At 37.5% G+C, this 23,551-nt stretch overlaps 1 protein-coding gene across 3 annotated transcripts in view; it reads left to right on the top strand.

Moving 5' to 3' along the window:
• Nucleotides 1–366: 366 nt before the first annotated feature.
• The window catches only part of LOC135717360 (1-phosphatidylinositol 4,5-bisphosphate phosphodiesterase epsilon-1-like), a 41,200-nt gene continuing 18,015 nt past the window's right edge, over nt 367–23,551 (top strand). The window contains exons 1-3 of one of the 3 annotated variants that reach the window (XM_065239384.1): nt 367–626; nt 861–1,670; nt 19,101–20,014. In XM_065239384.1, coding sequence (XP_065095456.1) covers nt 19,376–20,014 — 639 coding nt within the window. In that variant the 5' untranslated portion in view covers nt 367–626; nt 861–1,670; nt 19,101–19,375. The other 2 variants (XM_065239383.1, XM_065239382.1) reach the window with 2 other exon arrangements.

Here is a 23,551-nt window from a genome sequence, read left to right as displayed (position 1 = left end):
TTACAGAATGCAATACTAGTAGGTGATTTTTTCTGTAAATTACAGAATAGTCCTAAAATTACTTTAAAAAAATGCAAGTGTTAAGGTTAACACAAACGTCGAAGAAACATTTACAAAATATTCAAAGAACCGTGTAATTAATACAAAATGTTAATCGGGATTTGTTTTTTCTTGATATTTCATTTTTTTATGAAATGTATCAAAAATTGAATGTTAAGCACTGTGCCGGTATCCTGAAGAAACATTCAGGGGAAAGTCATTTCCCCTTGCACGTTGCCGAAGTTTTCCCGAATGGTGATAAGCAGGGACATCATGTATAAACCCACCATCATTAGGTGTAAAAGCTCATTTCGCACGTGTCATCTCAGATGAACGGTCATAAGTTTTGTTCGAAGACGTGAATACATACACATTGTGATATTGAATTCTAGATGGACATTTATAGAAGGACTAACAGTGCATTGCTGTTTCTCTGCAAGTCTCTAAGAATCGTCAGTGCACTTCTAGCCAGATGCGGATTAGATTAGATTATGATTAAATATTTACTAACAAGAAAACAAAGTACAATCACCGCCAACAATTCTAAGTGAATTTTCCGAGATAGATTTTCCTAAGTGTGTGTATTGGTGAGTGAATCACGAATCCAGACCCGAGTTTGTAACGATGATTTGACGAATGTGGATGGAGAAATTCACTGGTTCACGAAATTTTCATCTACAGTTCTTTATTTGTCGTTCACAAGGTCGGAGGCAACCTGTTTGTCAGAATTGAACAAGGGCGTGAAAATTTTATAAGATTTTATGTGATTATTTCTGAAGCATAAGAAGTATCTGGGAACTTTATTTCACATATATTTGCAGTATAGTGACAAAACATTAAAAGAGACATTACTATGTAGGCAAAATGAAGAAAATTATCTGAAGTGGTTCGAAGTGAAAAAGTTTTCCCTGAAAACTTTGAGGGAAGGGCCTGATGGAAATTTTCCGTTCACTGCCCAGTTACCCGTTTGGATGTTTTAATTACGTGGTAAAAGTGTGTTCATCAATTCGTGGTTCGGGAAAAACTAAAAATTTCTTCAGCACCTATTTTGGATTGTTCCTACGTGTGCTTCTACATGCTGGAATAAAACAAGAATAAGCACCTGCATGTATAATTGATTGAAAAGTTTTTGTTTTATACGAGAGCGATTAATGTCTATGAGCTGCTGCCATTCTGCTCTGGCTAACAAAAACACCAGCTTGGTCAGATAGAGAAAGAGAGAGTGATAGAGAGAAAAAAACAAGAGTGGAAAAAGTTTTCGTTTTCCGAACAAACCAAGAGGATACAAGCAGCGTGAATGTGTGAAAATGCAAAAAGAGAGGAAAATATCTTCAACGAGAGGAAAACTTTTCATTCTTTGTGTGTTTATGCAATCCAATTTGATGTGAAAACATAGCCATAAACTATTTAATTTGGATGACGGAGGCTTTTCTCGGAACACACCTTTTTGTGGGTAAAACAAAGGCGTTAAGACAAATGAAAAGTTTCAATTACCCTAAAATGTATCAAATAGTGTGTATTCAAGAAGAACGAAATGAAATAGTATATGCGTAAGTTTTCAAAAGAAACGTTACCTAAAATGTTGAAGCATTGCAACTGTATGCTAGATACATCGGAAAATAATTAAACAAGTAAGTAAAACTTCACTGATTATTTTTATATGACTGCCTATTGATTGACTACATTAAATTCAATCGAAAGATTTGTCGACGAAACGCAAAAAGGAGATTTTAAATAAATAATGCTAATCTTATTTTATTTCTAGCCATACCCTAACTCCAATCACATGTTTAGCAAAGTCTAATAATTAAACACATTATAGACCATGCATAAATTATGTATGTTACGTTGAATTGTTAAATTGAGGACAAATTTACGACCCCTCCCCCTTTCGTCACAGTTTTCCTACACACTTCGAAAAATTCATGTAAATTTAGGTGCTCTGAGAGTGACATATACGAGCGTCAATTTTGACATAAATTTGAGTCATAACAGACGCGAAATATAGATCAATCAAACGTACTTTTCGTCGAGCAACGAATTTTTGAGTCTCGGAGCGTTTAATATTACATGACATGTTTGTTTACGTCTCAAAGATCGATTCAGTCACGTGTAAAATTAGTAATTTCTAAGTGCGTATACCTAATGCATTGCTCTCCCCTCTTAGGACATGACATAATATATGCATCACCCCTTACGTCTTCTGAGTCACACCATATTAATAATTTACATGGGTTATATCGACAGTGATATTTCATGAGGGTCTAAGTCACAATCGTAAACAATTACTTTTTTTTCGCAATCTTGTCGAGAATGAGAAGCATCATCGTAAAGGGGAAGAGTAGAAGCGACGGAAATGAGGCCTTCCGAAGATAGATTTTGATGTATGCGAAATGTTCAAAAATAACGGCACCGGTGGTGTAGTGGTAAGCGTGATTACCTCTCACCCCAGCAGGCCTGGGTTCAATCGCAGTCGGCGCCGCCGGGATGTTCTGAGGCATAACATCTCTGATCACGCCTACCTTCGGATGGGAAGTAAAGCCGTTGGTCCCCGGTTCATGAGTTGATGGGTTGATAGGTAGGGTCCAGGTGTGGGCTGCCTTCCTGGCACGTCGGTAGCATTGGTGCTCAGCACGGAAAACAAGATCGACGAAAAACAACCCAAAGGAAAAAAAAAGAAAAAGAAAAAAAAGCATATATTGTAAGCTTTCAAATGAAGATAGAGTTGTTATGCTTATACCATAGAGGTAATTCTAAGACCAGAAGGTACCGGATAAACGTCCTCAACTTTTTGGCTCTGCTCTGGTGCTCTATTCGGTCCCAAACTAATCGATGCACCCCTCCTAACATAGGAAAATCCACGAACCCCTCATTTATCTGTCAATCTTTCATAGCGAATCAAAACAAACATAGTGTAGTACTAGAATTTCGACTAGAATGGGTTACGCTTATAGATGTACTTGGGACCAATAGGCTAGTCAAGTTAGTTTCCACCGGTTGGTAATACCAACAATCAATACGAAAGTAACGATTTTAAATTGGCTCACTACTTGACTAGCCTATTGGTCCAAGCAAACGATTAACGTACCCCATTCTAGTCGAAATTCTAATACTACACAATGTTTGTTTTGATTCGCTATGAAAGTTTGACAGATAAATGAGGGGTTAGTGGATTTTCCTATGTTTCGAGGGGTGAATTGATTAGCTTGGGACCGAATAGAATACCAGAGCTGAGCCAAAAAGTTGAGCACATTTCTTCGGGACCTACTAGTGCTGTCGAGGCCGAAGTATCATTCCCGAGCAGATCGCTGATGCTGGAAGTTAGACAGAGTGACTCCCGAAGATTTTGGAACTCCGGGCAGTTGCACAGGATGTGTTCGACGGTGTAGGGTACCCCACAGATGATGCAGCTTCTGCGGAACGGCAGGCCACCATAGTTATAGTAGAGTTTGGTGTGCCCGGTTCGAAGCCGCGAAATCACGCGTTGATCCCTCAGGTTGTCCAGTTGTCCTATAGGGGTACCTTGTTGGTGAGTCTGGGACCCGATGTCCCGGCTCCGGCAAGGTGATCAGCAGACTCGTTACCTGGCACTCCGCAGTGTCCGGGAATCCATGTGTACACGGTGTTCGGTGGGGCGTACTTGATAATCGCCTGGATCCATGGGTGTTTTGGTGCTTCCGAGGTCATCGCTTGAACGACGCTGTGTGAGTCGGTTAATATAAGTATCGGTTTATTGGCAGGCGTCGTAGCGGCACGGAAGATCGCTGCAGCCTCGGCCAAGAAAACCAAGCATTGTGGAGGAAGACTGCTGCTTTCAGCAATACCGTTTCCAAAAACTCCGTTTATCGATCGGGAGCCGTCGAAGTACGTGGTCGGCATAGTTGGACCCAAGTAACTCGGCGACCGATCTGCGCAAAATCATGGATGCATGGATGCACTGGCGGGAGGTCGATGTCGGCGGCCGTGCGGAGGACTCTGTTCCCCTCGTCGTGAAGAAAGATCCTATTGTTTCCGGAGGTCTTGGCGGAAATGGCGGCGGCTTTTGTGGCAATATTTGCGTTTAAGCAGAACCGGAAAGGAAGAAGACCCGCTTCGATGCAAGCGGCGTCTGCTGGAGTGGATGGCAGGAGACCAGATATGATGCGGATGTAGCTGTTGTAGAGCAACCTACTGTCGATGATGGCTCGCGCCACCTGGAACCGAACATCGCGGTTGTTGGATCGGTGAGGCCGAGAGATCGTTTTAACGAGGTTGAGTCTACTGCGGCAGTCCTTTTTGACCTGTTGGAAATGCTGGTCGAAGGAGAGCGTTCGGTCGATCAGTACGCCGAGGACGCGAACTGTTTTCCTGTTTGGAATGGCTTGGTCGTGGATCGTAATTGGGGTGCTATTGACTCGGTGCTGAGACGGACATACGTGGCATCGGATGCTCTTCCTGGCGGACAGCTGGAAACCCATCGAGTCGGTCCATTTGACGACGGCAGAGACTGCCGCTTGCGCTTGCCGTAGGGTTCGAATTTTTGGTAACATTTTTGAACTTTTTGTTACAACGTTTTTTATATGATTTATACTCAGAAAACAATGTTTGAGACATTTGAAACATTTTCTGTGAAAAAATAAACAAAAAGCGTACTAACAAACAAAAAATACCAAAAGTTCTTGATCAACGATTTTTGTCATCATTATATTTTTTCGTAGTGTAAAATTTAAGTAAAAATTCATCAAATGGAACACAGTTTAGGTGAACCTTAGCGGGAACTGCTTGAAATTCCACTTCCTTATACACCTTGTTTTTTCAACTTATTATTTACGACGGAAAGTCACCATTTTGCTTCGGTTTGCTTTTAAATTAGAAGATGGATAGCAATTACTATTGTATGCACACACACCCTGAAAACAACCACGCAATTGGTGAACCAACATACAATATCGATCTGGTCCCACCTCATAAAAACATGAAATAGGACGTGATCCAGAGGGATTTCTTCGTTTTTATTATTCTCATCAACATCACGGGTGAGGTCCACTTTTCGTCTTTCCTCCGCTCGCCTATAATGTATTGAATCAGTAAACAGAAAGAAATGTGTTCCACTTTTCTATATTATGGTAAACTCTCCTTTAGTTGCGGTACGTTAGAAGCGTTAGGTTCCTATACTTGCGTATGGAGTCTCGTTTCTAACGAACCGCAACTATAGGAGCGTTTACCCTATTGATAAAGCTTCGAGCTGAGAAAAGTTGAACACATTTCTTCCTGTTTAGTACCGTCAAAGGATATTATTATGCCTACGAGATTTGAATACAACCATGATGGAAAATGAATTTTGTCGTTTGCTACTTCTTCTTGAATCAACTTTTTGTTACCAATGAAAAATATGTTTGATGGTAAAAGGCGGAGGGTGGACCATCACTTTTGAGCTAAGTTTGTCCCTCGTTTGTCTTGTACGTTATATGATTTGGGTTGTTAAACTGTCTCTGAACAGCAGGTCAAAGAGCGAGAGTCTTCTAGGAAGTCGAACCAATTGGAAATCACTTGCCGTATGATTGACAAATTTACTCCAACACAGCTGGGTCTTTCGTTTTGTTACTGGTTTTGTATTTTATGCTTTCGTCGTAAGCATATCCTATTGGGAAAATAGATCGATTGTGATATGGAGTTTTCCGTGGACTCCTTTGATGTGAGTCCAAAAAACTATAACATTGACAAACTAACCAAATTCATTTATTTATTGTATTTGTCATCGAACAGTTTAGACCGTTTACATTTTTTATTATTATTTTTTTTTTATTTTAGAGATTTCTAGCCGAAGACTAGTTCATCTCTTGACCGTTTTACAATTGTTGCCTTAAGTGCTATATTTTTACAAATTTTGTCTTTGTTATATAAATTATAGTATGTCTTGAGAAAAAAATACTACAACTGTCGTGACGCGAGGAAATAAAGTATTGCTTGGATTTGGTTTTTGTCATTGTTAAGTCAATGTTATCGCAGTGCTTATTGTATGTAATGCGATGTGATACTTATTGTAATCAATGCGATGTGATACTACAATTGCTACACACTATAAAAAAAAGTTACGCAAATGTCGATGCCCTGCCGCCCCCCTATTACCCACTGCTTCTTTGATCTGTGTTGAGATCCCCAATACAATTATTTAGGCCTACTGCTCCGAACAAGCTCATATAATCTTACACATATAGCACCATATAGGTATACACGAAGCACTTGTTCACTAGCTTTTTCCTCGACATCTACGACAAAGTTGTTCTGCACAATTTACCCAAGTTTCAAGATTGGTCAGAATTGAGCAATTTTTGAATTTTTGTCAAGCAAATGAAAAGTTTTGCTCCGTATCCCATACAGACTTTAAAATTCTCCCAAAAATCCAGATCGTAAGCGAATTTGTTCAAATTTAGTACAGTTGTTGGGGACCTCAATACACATCCAAAGAGTGGTGGGAAGCAGAGGTTTATGATGCGCCATACAAGCTTGACCCACCCTAATGGGCACCGTTACGATTATCAGTATATTTTATAAATAATTAATTATTCTTTACTGAACATCAAGTGTGTGCAATTTACATCTTAACATGTGAGACCGACTCATGCATGCGGCCCTAATGACACTTACTATTGACAATCAGTAAAAAGAAATGAGAAATTCAATTCAATAAAACGTACTTTACGTCGATTTGCGTATGTTTTGGTTTGGGAGCATTTAATTTAACATGACAGGTTTGTTTACGTTCCATGATTTACGTCATAGATGAATTAAACGTTACGTGCAAAATAGTTATTTTTAAGGGTGTTAATTTGATTTTCCGAACACTGCTACAGTATAATGCTCAAATAATGAAAATATGTATAATTGGACCGTACCTTTTGAAACAAGCTAACAATAACAAGTTATTGTTATAAGTTTTTATGGTGTGTTCCAATTATGACCTTTGGAATTCTCTTATGTCATGATTGGAATAATAGAAAATAGATAATAGAAACGTATAGCGATAACTGGTACACCTACCGTATGCTATGACTCATTAGTCTCATTGAAAAAAAAAATCCGTTCGCGAACACGGGTACAACTAGAGAGGGTCTAGTATACGAGAGGAGCATTGTTGCTAAAAATCACCTAGACATAGATTGACAAGGCAGTTTGTTTTGAATCCGTGCCTCTCTTATACTAGACCCTCTTTAGGTACAACGTTCCATATGTATTCATTTATTATGTTTTCCCTCCTTCTGATAAAAATAACATATTGGGAAGATTTTTTTTTTTTTTAGATAAACGTCACATTTTTTTAGACTTTATTTTTGAGATTTTTAGCCGTAGGCTAGTTCATCTCGTAGATAAACGTCACATTTTTCGGTACTCTTTTTAAAACTGCTACTTCTTGCCCTTAACGTCGATGAAATGTGTCGGTAATGTACAATGTCGTCAGCAGGGCAGTCACAAACATACTGTCGGAGCTGCAGCTAAAGTGAAGAGACGATCAGTAAACCAGCAACGCTAGCTTAAAAGGGGTACGTAAGCAGAAGACTGTCGGAACCGGGGGAATCAGAGCTACTTAGATTTGGTGCGTAAAAAAACCCACACACGGGGCACCATACATGAATGTGGGCAGTATTGCTGCTTTTGAGCAAGAAAGTAATCACTCTATGGCTTTTTGAATATTTCTAGATAGACCTGGAATTAGGGCGTAACAGCTTTTGTAAACAATGATTTTTCTCGATGATTTCTAGGAGTTCAAGGCATGCCCACGCAAACCAACAAAATCGTCGGGTAGGGGAAGTCTTCCCCTACCCGATGGTATTGTTGATTTCCGTTGACGAGCCTTGACTTTCTAGAAATCATTGTTTACAAAAGCTGTTACGACCTAATTCCAGCGCTATGCAGATTTCCCTTTACAAAAAAAAAATAAATAAAATAAAGCATCCATCACCATAATATTACATAAATTTGGACAAACCTTTAGGCTAACGGTAGCTTAGGTGTACGAGAATAAACTAAAATTGAATCACCAACTCTGTTAATAACTTTTAAATCAAACTTTGTCAATGTTCTTAACAAAAAATGAGACCGTTGTAAAACAAAACAAAAATCCTTGTTATCTGACCTGCTACCTCTTTCAAAATTCCACGAACTGAAAACTTTCTGCTATGAAGAGTGCTATTGTAGCACGCGATGCCAGAACAGCCAAACTTTAGCCGTACTAGTAACTGCCGGTAGCGATGCTTGATGATGATGATGGATCGTGCTCCAGAAATTAGTGTAAATTAATTATCTGCGCCTCAAACCTAGCCTTCTTTTATTTTACAAAGTTAAATCATCTGGCGCTGATGTATTTCCGAAAATCAAGATTGATTGAAAAAGAGGCGACGAGGAAGGTGAGATGCTCCATCACATTTGGAATTCAGATGTTCGCTCTTGTTTAAATGTTTTCGTATTAAAGCGTCAACTGAATGTCATTATTAAAGAGGCGATTTTTACTAAATGGATTTCCTTACAAGTTTATGCGCTTACACTCATAGTGCCCCATTAATTATACTGTGAGGCTGTAGCATTTAATGTGCTTTGCTTTGTAGACTTACGTGAAATTATTCGATGGCGGAAAAATCAAACTTATTATTCAAAACGTCACCCTGAATAGCTTCCCCGTTGCAGAAAATTGTTGCACCAAAACCACACAAAGTAATGTAATTGCAAAGATATTTACGAAAAAGAAAGTCAATGACGAGAATCGATCTATGCTACTTACGACTTTATTTAATTTTACTTAAATTGTCGGAAAAGACGTATTATACAAATTATTTTAAAAGACGCATTAAAGTGGGTATTAATATAAGGCGCTGTTTATACGTAGACAGTTTGTCGACTATCACGGTTCATACAAATATAAAAACGTTTGTCTACGCGGGCAGAGGGGGAAAGGGATTAAAATCGGTCTACGTAGCTTATTAACAGGCCCTAAGACCTATTATAGATTTATACCAACAAAAAGATTGATTTATTTTTATGAACAGCATTTCCGAAGAGAGTGTGCTCCTATTATTGTTCGTTATTAATCTATTGACAATTTTCGGGAGAATGGGTAGCGGTAATCTTTTCTTAGTCTTCCTAATGCATTGGGGAAAATTCTGACCTGGAATCACTGTGTAATGTTTTCCTAATGCATTAGGAATGTCAGGCAACTTAATATATGTATTCGCTATTTGCACAAATTCAAAACGATGGTTCTGACTTATGACCGGTTCCAGAAGATGAATTAGTTTTGTTTTTTGTCTATATTTCTCTTTACTTTCATTATGGATATCATAAGTCAGTTTATGCCACAATTAACAGACTTTAGTGAACAAGTCCATATAGAAAAGTGTGTTTTGGAAGCAGTGTTAGGAAAATCATTTTCAAATGTCATTAATTGAACCTCCCTGAGAGAATAAATTCGCTTGCATTTTCACACACTCACACGCAGTGCAGTGGTGGCACGATTACTGGGTTTTAACATTTTTTTTTTCTAAATATTTGACACTTTTCATTGTGGCCATAGAAAAGACGCACAAAAATAAACTGACAATCGGCAAAAGTGTCGAGACATTTTTGAACTGTTTTCTGTCAGCGACAGAATACTTTCGCACAAAAAAGCAACTAAGACCAGCGACGCGTGTGACACATATTAATGTCATGTACAATTTATCTGATTTCTGTCTCAAACCGGCTTGTATTTGAAGAATCATGGAGTGATAAGAATGAATACTCATAAGCATAGATGTTAAAATTATGTGCAAATAGTTATGAGAGTTCTAAATTTACTGTCACACGCAAGCTTGTTATGAGACTCTCGGTGACAAGAATGAGCTGCGACATTTTGTTTCTATTCTCCATCTCCGACTTCGCTTGAAACATACCCAATACCCTAAAATATAAAGCAATGATTTGGCGAATAAACTCACACATGAGCTTTGATTTTTATAGTTTTTCTGAACACTGATTGGAAGATACATACATTCATATCTGAGTGCAACAGATGGACCATGTCATAAGGTTTATACAAATAATAAAATACTTAAATTCAGAATTGAGGCCCGATTCTACGTCTTAGCCTGAAGAGATGAACTAGTCATATGGCTAACAATCTCTATAATAAAGACAAAAAAATACGTCTTAGCCTTAGTATCAATCGAATTATTGAACTCAGAAAATGGGTGATGTGAAACAGACGATTCTACAGTAGCTAAAGGCAAATTGATTGCCGTCAGACAAATCATACCAGCAACCCAGCTCATTACTACAAGTACCATTCACATATTATAGTGCTTTTTCGTGTTCAAGACAAGTTTGTTGTAATTATCCCTCAAGCAACGAGTCCAGAACAAACGTACATACTGCATACCTTTTAAGTTGTGTATACATTACGGTTACACACAAATACACACTCAAACTCCCACATAGCTTCAGGAAAGACAGTCTTAGGAGAAGAACAATGTGTGATGTATCTGCCACTTTATATTACTACGTAGAGCGTAGAGCGCAACAACAACGACAAAAAAGAGGAAGTCAAATGGGGTGCCAAGAGAGAGCGTGAACTTTTACATTTCACACAGTAGCCTATTCCAGTTATGCCCCTTACAACACCCCCCTATATACAGTACCACCCTACCATCCCATTTTAAAACATATAGAGTAGCACAGACGACAAATACACCCCGGGCAAAACGCCCGATGTGGTTTTCATAGCTATTCCACTCTTAATTCTCGGCTTTTTTATGCAGGAATGCTACTTTAAGTACCAAACTAGATGTGGCTTGTCAAATTAATGAATTAAAAACGGGAATGCTATGAAAAATCGCATCGGACTTTTTGCCACAGGGTGCATTTTGGACTGTTTTCCCCTACACGGACATGTAGTAGACCACATCAAGCGAGAATGAGTGCTACGTCTGACGGTAACATAACACCTTAATCAGCTGACAGACGTGAAACAACATTTTCCTATTATGATTTTGTTGCAGAACTTGAAAAAAAATAGAAATTTAGCGATTTTTGGCGGCTTAACACATCATAAATTTCTAGCGTTCAGAATCCTAAGGGCCAAACTGCAATAATCGTTCTCTTCATCGATTTTCACATTAAAATACTACAGTTAAGTGAACCAACTTTCCAGCTGAGTTATTAACACAAGAGAAAATCGTTTAAGAGAATCGATCATTGTAGTTTGACACTTACGATTCTGAACGCTAGAAATTTATGATGAGTTAGGCCACCAAAAAATTAAATTCCATTTCAAGTTCATTTTTTATGCCATATATTTAGCCGGCGCCGGTGGTGTAGTGGTAAGCGTGACTGCTTTCTAACACCCCGATGGGTCTGGGTTCAATCCCAGCCGAGGTCGGTGGGATTTTTCTGAGGCATAAAAATCTCTGGTCACGTCTTCCTTCGGAAGGGAAGTAAAGCCGTTGGTCCCGGCCCATGTGTGTTGAATGGGTGCGATATCCTACGCAGGTGTGGAAGCTGCCTTCCTGCACATTCGATTGCCGTCAATGGATGGCAATCGATGTCCTTCGGTGATTGGCACTAGATTGCGAAACAGAGACCGACGTTAAATAAAGGAAAGAAGAAGAAGAAGAAGCCATATATTTGACATACCTACTGGAATTTAGTTCCTATGATCACGTGTTTCTTGAGTACAGTTGTTAATTGAGAGTATTCTAACCATGATGCTCTTTTTTTTAGAACTATATTATGTGGCACAATGACATTCTAAGCCCAGGGATATTGGGAAATTTCCAACCCGAAAATATCCTCGACTGTTTGCATAGAAAGCTCTCAATTATGTGGAAGTGTTGCCTTGTAACGTGGGTAGATTCTGAACATGATTTTTCAGTAATCAAAAGAACACATCTTAGTCGCCGGCGCCGGTGGTGTAGTGATAAGCGTGACTGCTTTCTAACACCCAATGGGTCTGGGTTCAATCCCCAGCTGAGGTCGGTGGGATTTTTCTGAGGCATAAAAATCTCTGGTCACGTCTTCCTTCGGAAGGGAAGTAAAGCCGTTGGTCCCGGCCCATGTGTGTTGTGAATGGGTGCGATATCCTACGCAGGTGTGGAAACTGCCTTCCTGCACATTCGGTTGCCGTCAATGGATGGCAATCGATGTCCGTCGGTGATTGGCACAAGATTGCGGAACAGAGACCAACGTTTAATAAAGGAAAAAAAAAACACATCTTAGTCTTTGCTACTTTTTATGAACCGAGGATGATCTTGAAACAACGAAAAAAATGAGTTATGTGATTCCTAATCGTTGTTTTCTAAGTGGTTAAGGCTAAGGTTCTGATGGATGGTCATTATCGGTGTCACTGCTTAATTTCGTTGCCAAGGAATCCAATTTTGACTAACTAAGGAGCATGTCTTTGGAGGGTGCTCTCACTCTTCGAAGGGTATAAATAGCGGACGGAATCTTTCAATTGGAATCGATTCCTTGCGATGAAGGCAAAATGACAACTGTATCAAAATCGAAAAGTCATAATTTCTCAATAGTGATGGAGTAATACGACATTATTATTATTATTTAGCTTTATTTAGGAGGCTTTCAGCCTTAGGCTGGTTCGCCTCCAAAGTAATACGACATGCACTAAACTAAGGATACGCGATATACTACAATAGATCAAATTACTGGTCGCAGTGGTTTTGTGTCCCGAACAAAATGGAGTTGAGACATTGGTTGAAAAATTTATGTAAATTTATGGAATTTGGAATCAAGAATCAATATGAATACCAGGAGACGAACCAGCCCAGGGCTGAAAGTCTCCTTAATAAAGATATTGAAAAAATATGAATATCTATGGTTAATAAAATATGAACAATTTATGAAACATTATCAAGTAAGTCGCATCACATGGAAAGGCAAATGAATTAAAATTCACTTTAGTAAACACATTCCAAAACAGAAAGGAAAATCGTGGGATGTGTTTAATAGAACGGAAACTGAATCGAAGCCCTACAATGCAGCAAAATAGTATCGAAAGCCCATGAAAAGAAAGCACCACCAGACAAGCACATTGCAACAATAGGTTATGTTTAAATGAGTAGAAGAAAGAAATCAAGAGTTCTGCTGCCAAAGTGTGGGCCACGAGGGTGGAGAACAATAAAAGGTCCAACTTCCTTCGCTATTAAGTGGCATCCGATGGTTTAGTATCAATTTTATATTTTGTCTATACTGTCATATCAGACAATAGAGTCAATCTTGTGTATTTAATAAAATAAGCTACAGAAGACAAGTTTTCAAGAATACATAGAAATGAGACCCATGAATTGACCACTTTGTCAAGCAGTTTTGGCGTGACTTTCTACCAGCGATTCCACAAAACTGAACCAACTAATTTCTATTTTTTTATGAAACGCACAAATGATGGCTACTTTTCTCGTGATTCTAGAAGAAACAATCTCAAAATAATGTTTTATTTCAAAGTTCAAGTCGTAGTAAACGTCATTTTAACTGCTCGAATGAAGTGGTTAATTAAGTGTGTCCTGTGTATGATACAATCTTAATGCAATTTTTTAAATTGACTTTCTTAGTACAATCAGATAAATCCATCATCCACATTGTTTCTGCTACGCATGTATGTCATGGAAACCAAGAACCATACAAAAGTGCTGATGGCAGTTGGGGTCATGCGTTAATTATGTCACACGAAATTGAGGAATACAAATACCCTCTCCCTTTTCGTCACATTTATCCCATACCTAATTCATTGCTTGTCACATAATCTTACACTCCCCTACCCTCTTAGAGCGTGACATAATATATGCATCACAACTTGTTAGTGTTTTCCGTTAGTGTTGGAAGTAGGCAGCTTATTTTCTTTGTCTCTTCCACATTACACGTCATTCGTGGTGCATAGGCTAGCAAACCTTGTCTACATAAATTTCCTGCTGCCATGTATTTTCACTCCACATAAATGTACTTGACAACGGCAATATTCTGTTCAAGAAATTTAAAGTCAATATGTCAAATGTCCTCATTGCTGTGGTAAAAACTAGTATGAGTAAAAAAACTTGAGTTGTGTGTCTGTCCTTGAAAGGATTTTATAGAAAAATTTAAATTTATTATAGAGTTTTAACCATCATTTGGCCCTAAGTAGAGCGGTATAAAAAGTCTTATAGAATATTTAATATTAATCCACTCTTGACTATTCGATACATCTCAATGGCGACCAGTAAAATAGCTGGCATTACCTAAAGTTGTAAAGGGTAATCACCGTTCATCAAATTACAAACGAGATGAACGATTATAGAACTTATTAATACAAGAATAAAAACAAGTTATGCCCAAGAATTACATTTTGTACTTTTACATAAACATTAGTTTGAGATATCACTGTTGGTATTAAATCAAATTATACACTCAAATGCGAAAATTTCCAATGAGACACAAATTTACACCATCCTCATACAGATAAATAAATACATTAATAGATTATTTCGTCACAGAGCTACTCTCATTGCAATGGAATTGGTTTGCCAGCTACACATATTAAAGGTATTCACATAGCACATTGAACAATTCTACACCATCGTGTATGCGTAAACTCCATTGCACTTGTACTCCGATATTTTTCTACTAAACTATAACATTTCCATCAGTTTGATCAACACATATATTTTTGAGAGCAGTTTTTCCACTACCTTAAACGTTTTTAGCCAGAATATGTGTATTGTGTGTGTGTATTGTGTATTGATCCAATACAATGCTTTGAATAAGTATATCCAATTATAAGGATTGGTTTGGTGCTGTTTCTTTTGATCTTCTGTTGATGTAGATTTGAAGTTGTAAATTCAAATAGGGAGGATTGATTGGTTTGATTACATTAGATCTCGGAATGTAAGCGAACATGTATTCGTCTACTTGGCTTCCGCTAGCGTTTTGAAGAACTTCCATAGTTATTAATTGCAAGCATTATATGCCAATCAATGCATGAATTTGTAAGCAATTGATACGCTATGTCTAGAGAAGTCGAGAAAATGTCCACCACGAAAGATTTCGAAATGTATGCGTAGTGTGAAAATGTGAACACTCAATTTAGAGAGACTTGATCCCCGAAAGTTTGGACGCACTTAAACCCAGAATGTGTATCGAAATGCATGTCTTCAAAACGGAATCAATCCCTATGCGGGGATCAAGTTTACTCTGATTTTAGAAAAGTACTTTTGAGTACTATTGGAGGCTTGAGAGTATTTATTAATTTACGACAAAAATATAAACGACACCTAAAGAATGGACCTCTACTGAATGCTAATGAAGGCTTTAATGATAATCCAGCATCATAATATCTTTAAAAATAAAGGATAATTTGATAAAATCATTCAGTATATGACGATCTCAATGAGTAGATTGAAAAAAATCCCATTTGAAAACGTTAAAAATAAATTGCATGTTAAGAATAAGGGCAGCAGTCTTGTAAGCGGTCACCGCAGTTGACACATTTTCTGTGATAATCGACTGCCTTTGCTTCAGACACTTGCAAAACAAGCTATCAAATTACAGTACCAAACTAAAATGTCATACGACAGGCTCTGTCAAACGACACTGTCGCCGAAGACCGTCACAAATGTATGTATTTTAGATTATTCCGTAATAAGAGTTGCTGATGATGTGCTTGGGTGAATTCTGAAAATGCAAGCAGCGATGTCCTAGTAACAACATTTCTGATCAGAAATGGTTTGATTTATACCAAATTGAGGAATTAGAACGAAATAACACATGTCATATGATAGTTATTTGATAATTTTCTTTTTGCTCGAATGTTGTTCTACCGTTTTTATTGTGTAAGAGAGACGACGGTAGAGCATGAGAGTACGAATACAAACATACTGTCACGTACGACAACGAAGCGAGTGGAGTAAAAAACGTCAACAGTTTCAACTCCTGAAGGCCAGATAAGATAGAGATAAGGACTAATACTCTCATTTTTCACGCTCGATGTCATGGGAAAAATTCTTATCCCTGAAAGTCATGAATCACCACAACTGTATCAACGTGACTATGCAAAAAAAAAACTTAAGGGTGCTTTACTTGACTTCAAATTACAGTATGTAACTTCAATGTCATGACACAACCTTCGCAAGCTAGGGTTGCATGATTAGTGCCAAATAAAGTGTGCTACTTTTTATTGGAACTCCAAGAAAATGGATTATACCGAGAAGATAATAATCCAATTACGTTGTACATGAGATCCGGCTTTCGCGTGGGATATCCATATCACTAATATACAAAGAGCAGCATAGCCTATTTTTGGTTTTTCTCGTACACCTAACTAGGAAGACTATGTATCACTCGAAATGGATTATTGAGCTAAGGACAGAGGTGTCAAGTTCCATGTGCCAATCGACTCAATTCAAATAGTTATATATTTTGTTGAAAAGTTCACCCAAAATTGATAATTTTGGGTGAACCAGGCCATTCTATTCAGGAACTGATCATATTTGTTAAATTAATGCAAAGCAACGAAAAATGATATCAACAATCTAAAAATATCAATTTTAAGATTTTAAAGGAAATGTATATGCAAAAACATGTTTTATATATCATGATGGTAAAAAGTTCAATATTAAAAACCGCAAAACCAAACCTTACGATTTTCTTTACATTATGATGTAGATTTTTTTAAACGTAAATTTCCTCAAGAATCTCAGAAAAAAAACGATCTTTTTAAGATTTTTATACCATTTTCCAATATTTTCAATAAGTCAAGACGCAGTATTTTTTTTTTCGTGGCTGTAAGCTTTGTGTTAAGAGCAACGCTTGATGGTTTTACATGACTAGAAAGAGGAAGCATTCAACTTGAAATACAATTAAAACCCGAATCAATTAAAGTGCAATTTACTTTTTCATTCGCTTGCAAACATACTGCTTCTTTCTCGGCGATTTGACACGACCAGTGATGGAAAAGTTCGCTAAAACTCACTATGACTCACGAACTTTTCCCTTGGTGAACTTCATGAAATATCGCGAACTTTTCCAACACTGGGCACGACTACTGCTGGATTAATTTGAAAAAGTAAACTAGGGTAAATGTTGGCTTCGGCACCCATTGACTGTTTTCGGCAACAAAAATGTAAACGTTAATTTCACTATGTTTTCCCATCAACACACTTCCCTGAATGCGTCCAAACGATTGTTTAGCCTTTCAGCTTCAATCTGATTATATTTGAACGATCGAGCAATCCAGTAATGCTACATTTTTCTTCAAATAAAAAATACGCACTACAAAATGGGGTTGATTTCGAGTTGCCGAAAATAGAACAGCTGGTTAACACGCAGTTCTAATGGGAAGGTTGCCGAAGAAAAAGAGGCTGCCGACAATAGTCACACTCACCTGAGAAGTTTGGAGCGTTGTAAAAACGCATTCAAAACGTTTTGAAAAATTCTGTCGATTGGAATGGATAGAGAAGCAAGCAGCAGATGAATGTAAACAAACAGACACATCATATATGTGCGTGACGCTGAGAAAATGCTAGTAGAAGTGCAGACGCTGCTTAGATTGACGAGAATACGTAAATTCCCCTACTTAGACCGGAACAGTGATCATTTGCCCTTTGCCATTTCCTTTAAAATGTCTAACAAATAAATGAGTAATTTGCGTTTTTTTATTCTGCATGGAGAAATTTTCGATCAAAGATTGTTGAAGACTGATCGCTTGCTATTAATCATTTTAATGTTTTATTAGTATTTGACTAAGTAACCAATACTTTACAAATTCCAAAATTATTTTAAAGTATTTGAAATTGTTTTTTTTCCTATGCTCTCTGCATTACTCATCATTATGATTGCAGTGTGATTTAATATTAGGTGATTTAAGTCAGTACGGAACGAAAACTAATAAGTGCAATTTAGAGCTATTGTATCTTATCTTTCAACATATTTTAATCACCTTACAAAGAAACGTATGCATATTTCTTGTAATACTGACATTCGATCCGACGGTCAAGTGTCAAATACCACCCGAGCAAAGTCGAGCATCAAAATTAAAGCATAATGAAAGCAAGTTTTGCTTTCATCATTTTTTTTTTTGACCTTTAGGATTATCGTAGTTCGTTTTTGAAAATTTTCATGTGATTATGCCGGACGTCTATGTAATTAAATAAACACCGAGCAATTGAAAACAGCTTACAAATCCTCTTGAATTTTTTTGAGAATCAGTGTCAGTCAGTTATCTTTATCGATGTCTTTACGTTTGTCAGTGCCATTGTTATTATAACTGACTTCTCAATGTCAGTATTGTTATAAGTATCCAAGAAAGTATTTTCCACTATGTGTGTGTAAGTGTGTTTAAACCAAATGAAGTTCTTATGTTGACTTGTCCAACTTACAATCCACATTTGTCTACGTCACTAATGTAATTTTTAACTTCATGACGATAAGCTGCCTAAAATAGCAGCGCGTCTTTTGTGGATTTGTAGAAGTAAAGTTCTGCAACAAGTTAAATAGTTACCTTAAAATATCGTCCTGTCCATGGGGAGGGAAGTTTTGCTTTCAACATCAAATTGTAATCAAAATTTGACTTCAGTTTACGATTAGTACTAAATTAATGTTTTTGATTTGCTGTAAGATTGGAAAATTTAGCGATGTCTATAAGAGTTTTCATTTTACTTTCATTGAGAGCATAACTAGTATTTGATATTTACTGATTACATTCTTTCTACATCAGGTCTTGGATTTAACACTCATTGACATTTTGGTTTGGTACTTTAATTGGTAAAATAACGCGTTTTGACTTTGGACGGCAAATGGATAATATATGAATAAAAACATTAGTTTTGTTTTCAGGGTAACCCCAAACGTTTGAGCTATGACTTGAATAGCTATTATATTCTTTGGGTTTGGGTAGTTTGGGGCTGTTATGCAAGAAGTTTGATCCTGTATTGTGTACGCTGAAGATGGTCAACTTTTCCCGCGATTTTAAACGATGTATTTTAAGACACACTGCATAACTAGCATAGAACAATCATTGATTAAAACTATCAATAATAATTAATGGTAAATCATTCCCCAAACATCTTATTTTCCAGACTGAAACGCAGTGATGGCATGAACGTATTTAGAAGCAACCCAATGTGAAGGGAACCGATGCCTTCTTTGTAGTATATCATAACTTCGTAGTGGAGAAGTAAGTAGCACGACAAGACTGCGTTTTCACGGAAAAAGACAATTGCTGTCAAAAGCAGGTGCGCTAACCATTCATCATTTAAAGGACAACAAACGAAAAGTTCAAGAACGAAGCAGGAAAATAAAACAGCATAAACAAAGAAAGTCACATTAAATTCCCCACGTCGATTATCAGAACATGCGTGAAGCTTTTCCAAGTCTTCCATTTGATAGTAACATTACAGAAGAAAAACTATTACCTTCGCCATCAACGTCACCTCCAGTTCTGTTATTTGCTACAGTTCATCCAGAAGAAAGGAAACAGGAAGGACGTGAGGCACTAGAACAACAATATCCGGTAGTAGCACTACTGCCTCCACAATCTACATCACCACCCATTACAGCCACAGCTTTCAACTCGACGGCACCATCACACGAACCGGAGCAAACAATCATCACAGAAAAGATTATAATTAATCGTGAGGGTGAAATCATTAAGGAAACATTGCTGGACAACGATCCTGAGAAGAATGCTATATTTGATACTAACGGCTCACAAAGCCTCGTTGGCAATTTGCCACCAACAATCATACCAACAGCATCAGCAACAACTGGAACAGCAACGGCTAGCTCGGCGGCATTAGTTGTGTCGGCTGCAGCGGCGATACCTAGCGGGACTGGGGGAAGTGGAACTACAAGTACAAGTTCATTGGCTGCAGCAGTGACATTGTCGACGACACCATCCTTCGGTGAATTAGAAGAGCTACAGAATATTCTCCACTTTCCAGAAGAGGTTGCGTTGCGAATCACTGACACAGAATATCAATTATTCTACCAGGTAAGTTTGTTAATATATAATCAACCAACGTGTCATTGCACTTTACTATACAAAGCTGTCTTACTTATCTCGCATCCTAAGCAACACATAATATGTATATTATGTTCTATAATAGTTCATATAACCTTTGTATGACTGGATTTGGCTGTTTACTCAACATAATTACATGAATTGGTGTTACTTGAGATAGCATATAATGTTGGCAAAATTAGCCAGCTTTGAACCAATCACCAAAGCCCTTTCAGAGTCACAAATATAACTATTTTTCTACTGTGGGTAAACTTTTGTACTTATTCATCCTCCATTATCCCTACAATACCGAGTTAGGAAGAGATGGTTGTACAACATCAGAGTCAATTTGAGCGCTTGTATTTCTATGGTTAACTTTTCGCTCAATTTTTTTTGTATGAAAAATATGAAAAAAACAACGGAAATGGTGAAAAATTACTGTAATAGTCTCAAAATGCAGAGAAAAGTCTTTTCTTACAAGTCCTCGATAGTTTCTTCCAATTTCCTTTGAAAGATTTTTCAGACTTTTCACGGAAGGTTCTTCCGACTTCTTCAGGATGCTTCTTCTGATTTGTCTTGAAAGTGTCTTATAACTACCGCCAAGTTTTATGCCTTACTTTATCCATCCTCCAAGTTTCTCCAGAAGCTAATTCTTTCCACGGAAGCTACATCCAGTAACATGTTTCTTACGACTGCCGCCAGAAGGTTCGTTCCGACTAGAAGTGCTTTTTATCAAATATTCTTCGAAAGTTTCTTTTAACTACCACCGGAAGATTCTCACGATTTATCCTGGAAGCTCCTTCTGGCTTCCCTCAGATGTTTTGCTTCGAAAATGACATCCGACTTTCACTGGACGTTTCTCTAAACTTTTTCTGAAAGATGCTTCCTACTTCTCATGAAAGCACTTCCTGGATATTTATTTTACGATGGATTCGGTTAGCTTACCCAGTTTTAACCGACTACTCTGGAATTTTGTTCATCCTCCATCAGATTTCACGAGTAATTTCTCTTAATATATTGATATGTCTGTGTAGAGAAAATTTTCCTGGTCGGTATGCTCTGTTTTTTTTTTTTTTTAAATGTATAATTACCATCATGTCTTTTCAACATGTTTCCCATGTAATCGAACTAGTTTCCCTGAATTAGGGATCATGGAAATCATGGAAATCGTTTCCCAGAATGTTACTGGCAGACCAACACACAAATATTAAATTTTAATACACCCATCCAGAAAAAATAAAATTTTATTACAGATTTGCATAAAAAGTATACAGAACCAATTCTGTAATGTGATCAGCGGAAGGTGTTAAAAATAATTTTAAAATTTTAATATTAACTAAATCTTCGAACGCTTATTTTCCAAAATTAATTGTGACAATAAAATAATCTCGTGAAGGTTTTATACGAAAATATTCATTCTGGAAAAACTAGATTGTACCAAATAACATGGAACTCGACCATCAAAAATCGTCCCCACTTCAGTGATTTCAAGTGGTATTGTAGCTGTAGAATGAGAAAAGAGATCAAGGGGGTAGTCAATTATATTAAAGTAATTCTAATGAGATAACAAATGTATCCACCATTTTTTTTTTTTCATTAAATAGCTGTGGTAGAAATTCTTCTTCTTGGAATTAATACGTAAAATAGACATTAATCTCTGGATATTGTGTTTTGAGCTGACCTTGCATCTTTCCATTCGCAAGAATTTTGCAAGAAGGGCAAATGAAATCAAGCGTTTATCGATACCTGTAACACCCAAGGCTTCAACCCTCTCCTCTCTATGTTTCTCAATTGCTTACAATTGACTGTTTCTGCTCATATAAGATACTGTTAATCTTTGCATGAAAAGATAGCTGCTCGCTGGTACCATGGTGGAGTGAAGAGATAAGACAAAATCCGATAGATTTCAAGCACAGCTTGACAAATGGGATTTTATCATAGGAGTAAAGTGGACCCTACACGATTACTTTTATTGACAATAATCGTATTGTCAATACATTCTACAATATTTCTGTATTCACATCATCAATATTATTGTCAATAATTCCCCTTCACGTCAATATATTGATACGTGTGGGGTTCGCTTAAAGAGTTACAGAGCCTCTCTCAACGTCAATACACATTACACGTTATTTCAAAACTACTCAAATTTGGGTAGAATCCTCCCAGATTGGTCACAACTGAACCTACTCAAAAATGGGTAAACTATGTTGACAAATAGACAACATTGGCATGGATCCGACCGACGTTGTTCAATTGTTAACCTGTCACTCCCAACATATTACGAGATGAACTAGCCTACGGCTAAAAATCTCAAAAATAAAGTCAAAAAAAAACACTACCAACATAGTTTACCAATTGTTTGATAGGTTCAGTTTTGACCGATCGATGTCCGAGTTATACCACTGAGGCAACACAGAAAAAAAAAAGCTCAACTTATAGTCAGCAGTTGTTCATGAAGTTCCACATATGTTATGTGAGTGTGATTCATGCTATATGCTTTAAGTGAATAAATATTTTTTTATATCACGTCGTTTTTACAAACTCCCTTTCCCAGAAATCGTGGCTGCACCACTGATGTTATGTGTCACACGATAGGTTTTGGTATATGTTATGTTCTGACTACTTCCCAGGGGGCAGCCGGCACATATCCGGGTGTGGCCAACATGGATCTGGGCACTCAGTATGACCACCAATGAGCGTGGTTTGGTGGTACATACAGCATAATGGGTTTGGCAAGTTACAATCATTTTTAACTCTATACTTGCACTCAACGGAACCAGTTGATCAATTCCAAAAATATTCAATAGCGTTCTATGTGTCCATGGTTCCTTTCAATGTGGTTCAGTGGCTGCTGTGAAATACGACTTACTTCATTTAATCACAAATACACATATAGCCATTCGAAATATCACCAGTGTCATGCGTTTAATCCAATCGTATATCATTGATCCTAGTATGCTGTAATTAAAATCTTACTGACGTTAATCAAATGGGCTTGTTGGAACTCCTACCAAATACTCCAAAAAGGGGGAGCCCCTGTTATCTGTCAACATACGAGCAAGGTCCCACCAAACTCGGGATAGATAGGAAAAACCACTTTCCCAGGGATAACCGGAAGATGGGCGGATGTGACCAAAGTGGGCACTTGGTATGAGTACTATTGATCATGGTTTCGTATTCTCACGTGATTTTATGTGTCATATGGTGGGTTCAACATGTTTCAAATTGCTTCTGGCATCAAGACACATTCTCACCATGACCGATTCCACATTTGGCATTTGGTTGTAACACAAGCTAGCGGTTTTAGTTTGAAGTTTATATTGAGAATTTGTTTTAAATGTATGGTAAAAATACACCCCTTCATTCTTTCGATTATAGAACTGGTTTTTGATGAGCATGAGCATGATCATGACTGACCGTTCATAGAACTGGTTTTTTTATGCCCGATTTAGTTCAGCATTTCAGAATTTGTAGCTTAAACTGCAATGACACATTTCAATGTAACGCGACACCATGAGGAGCCAA

Source organism: Ochlerotatus camptorhynchus, unplaced genomic scaffold (genome assembly GCF_037179485.1).
Source record: "Ochlerotatus camptorhynchus isolate MF236.1 unplaced genomic scaffold, CSIRO-AGI_Acam_v1.1 ptg000055l, whole genome shotgun sequence".
NCBI lineage: Eukaryota > Metazoa > Arthropoda > Insecta > Diptera > Culicidae > Ochlerotatus > Ochlerotatus camptorhynchus.
Note: the sequence above shows the minus strand (reverse complement) of the source record. Positions and strands in the feature narration are given on the sequence as shown.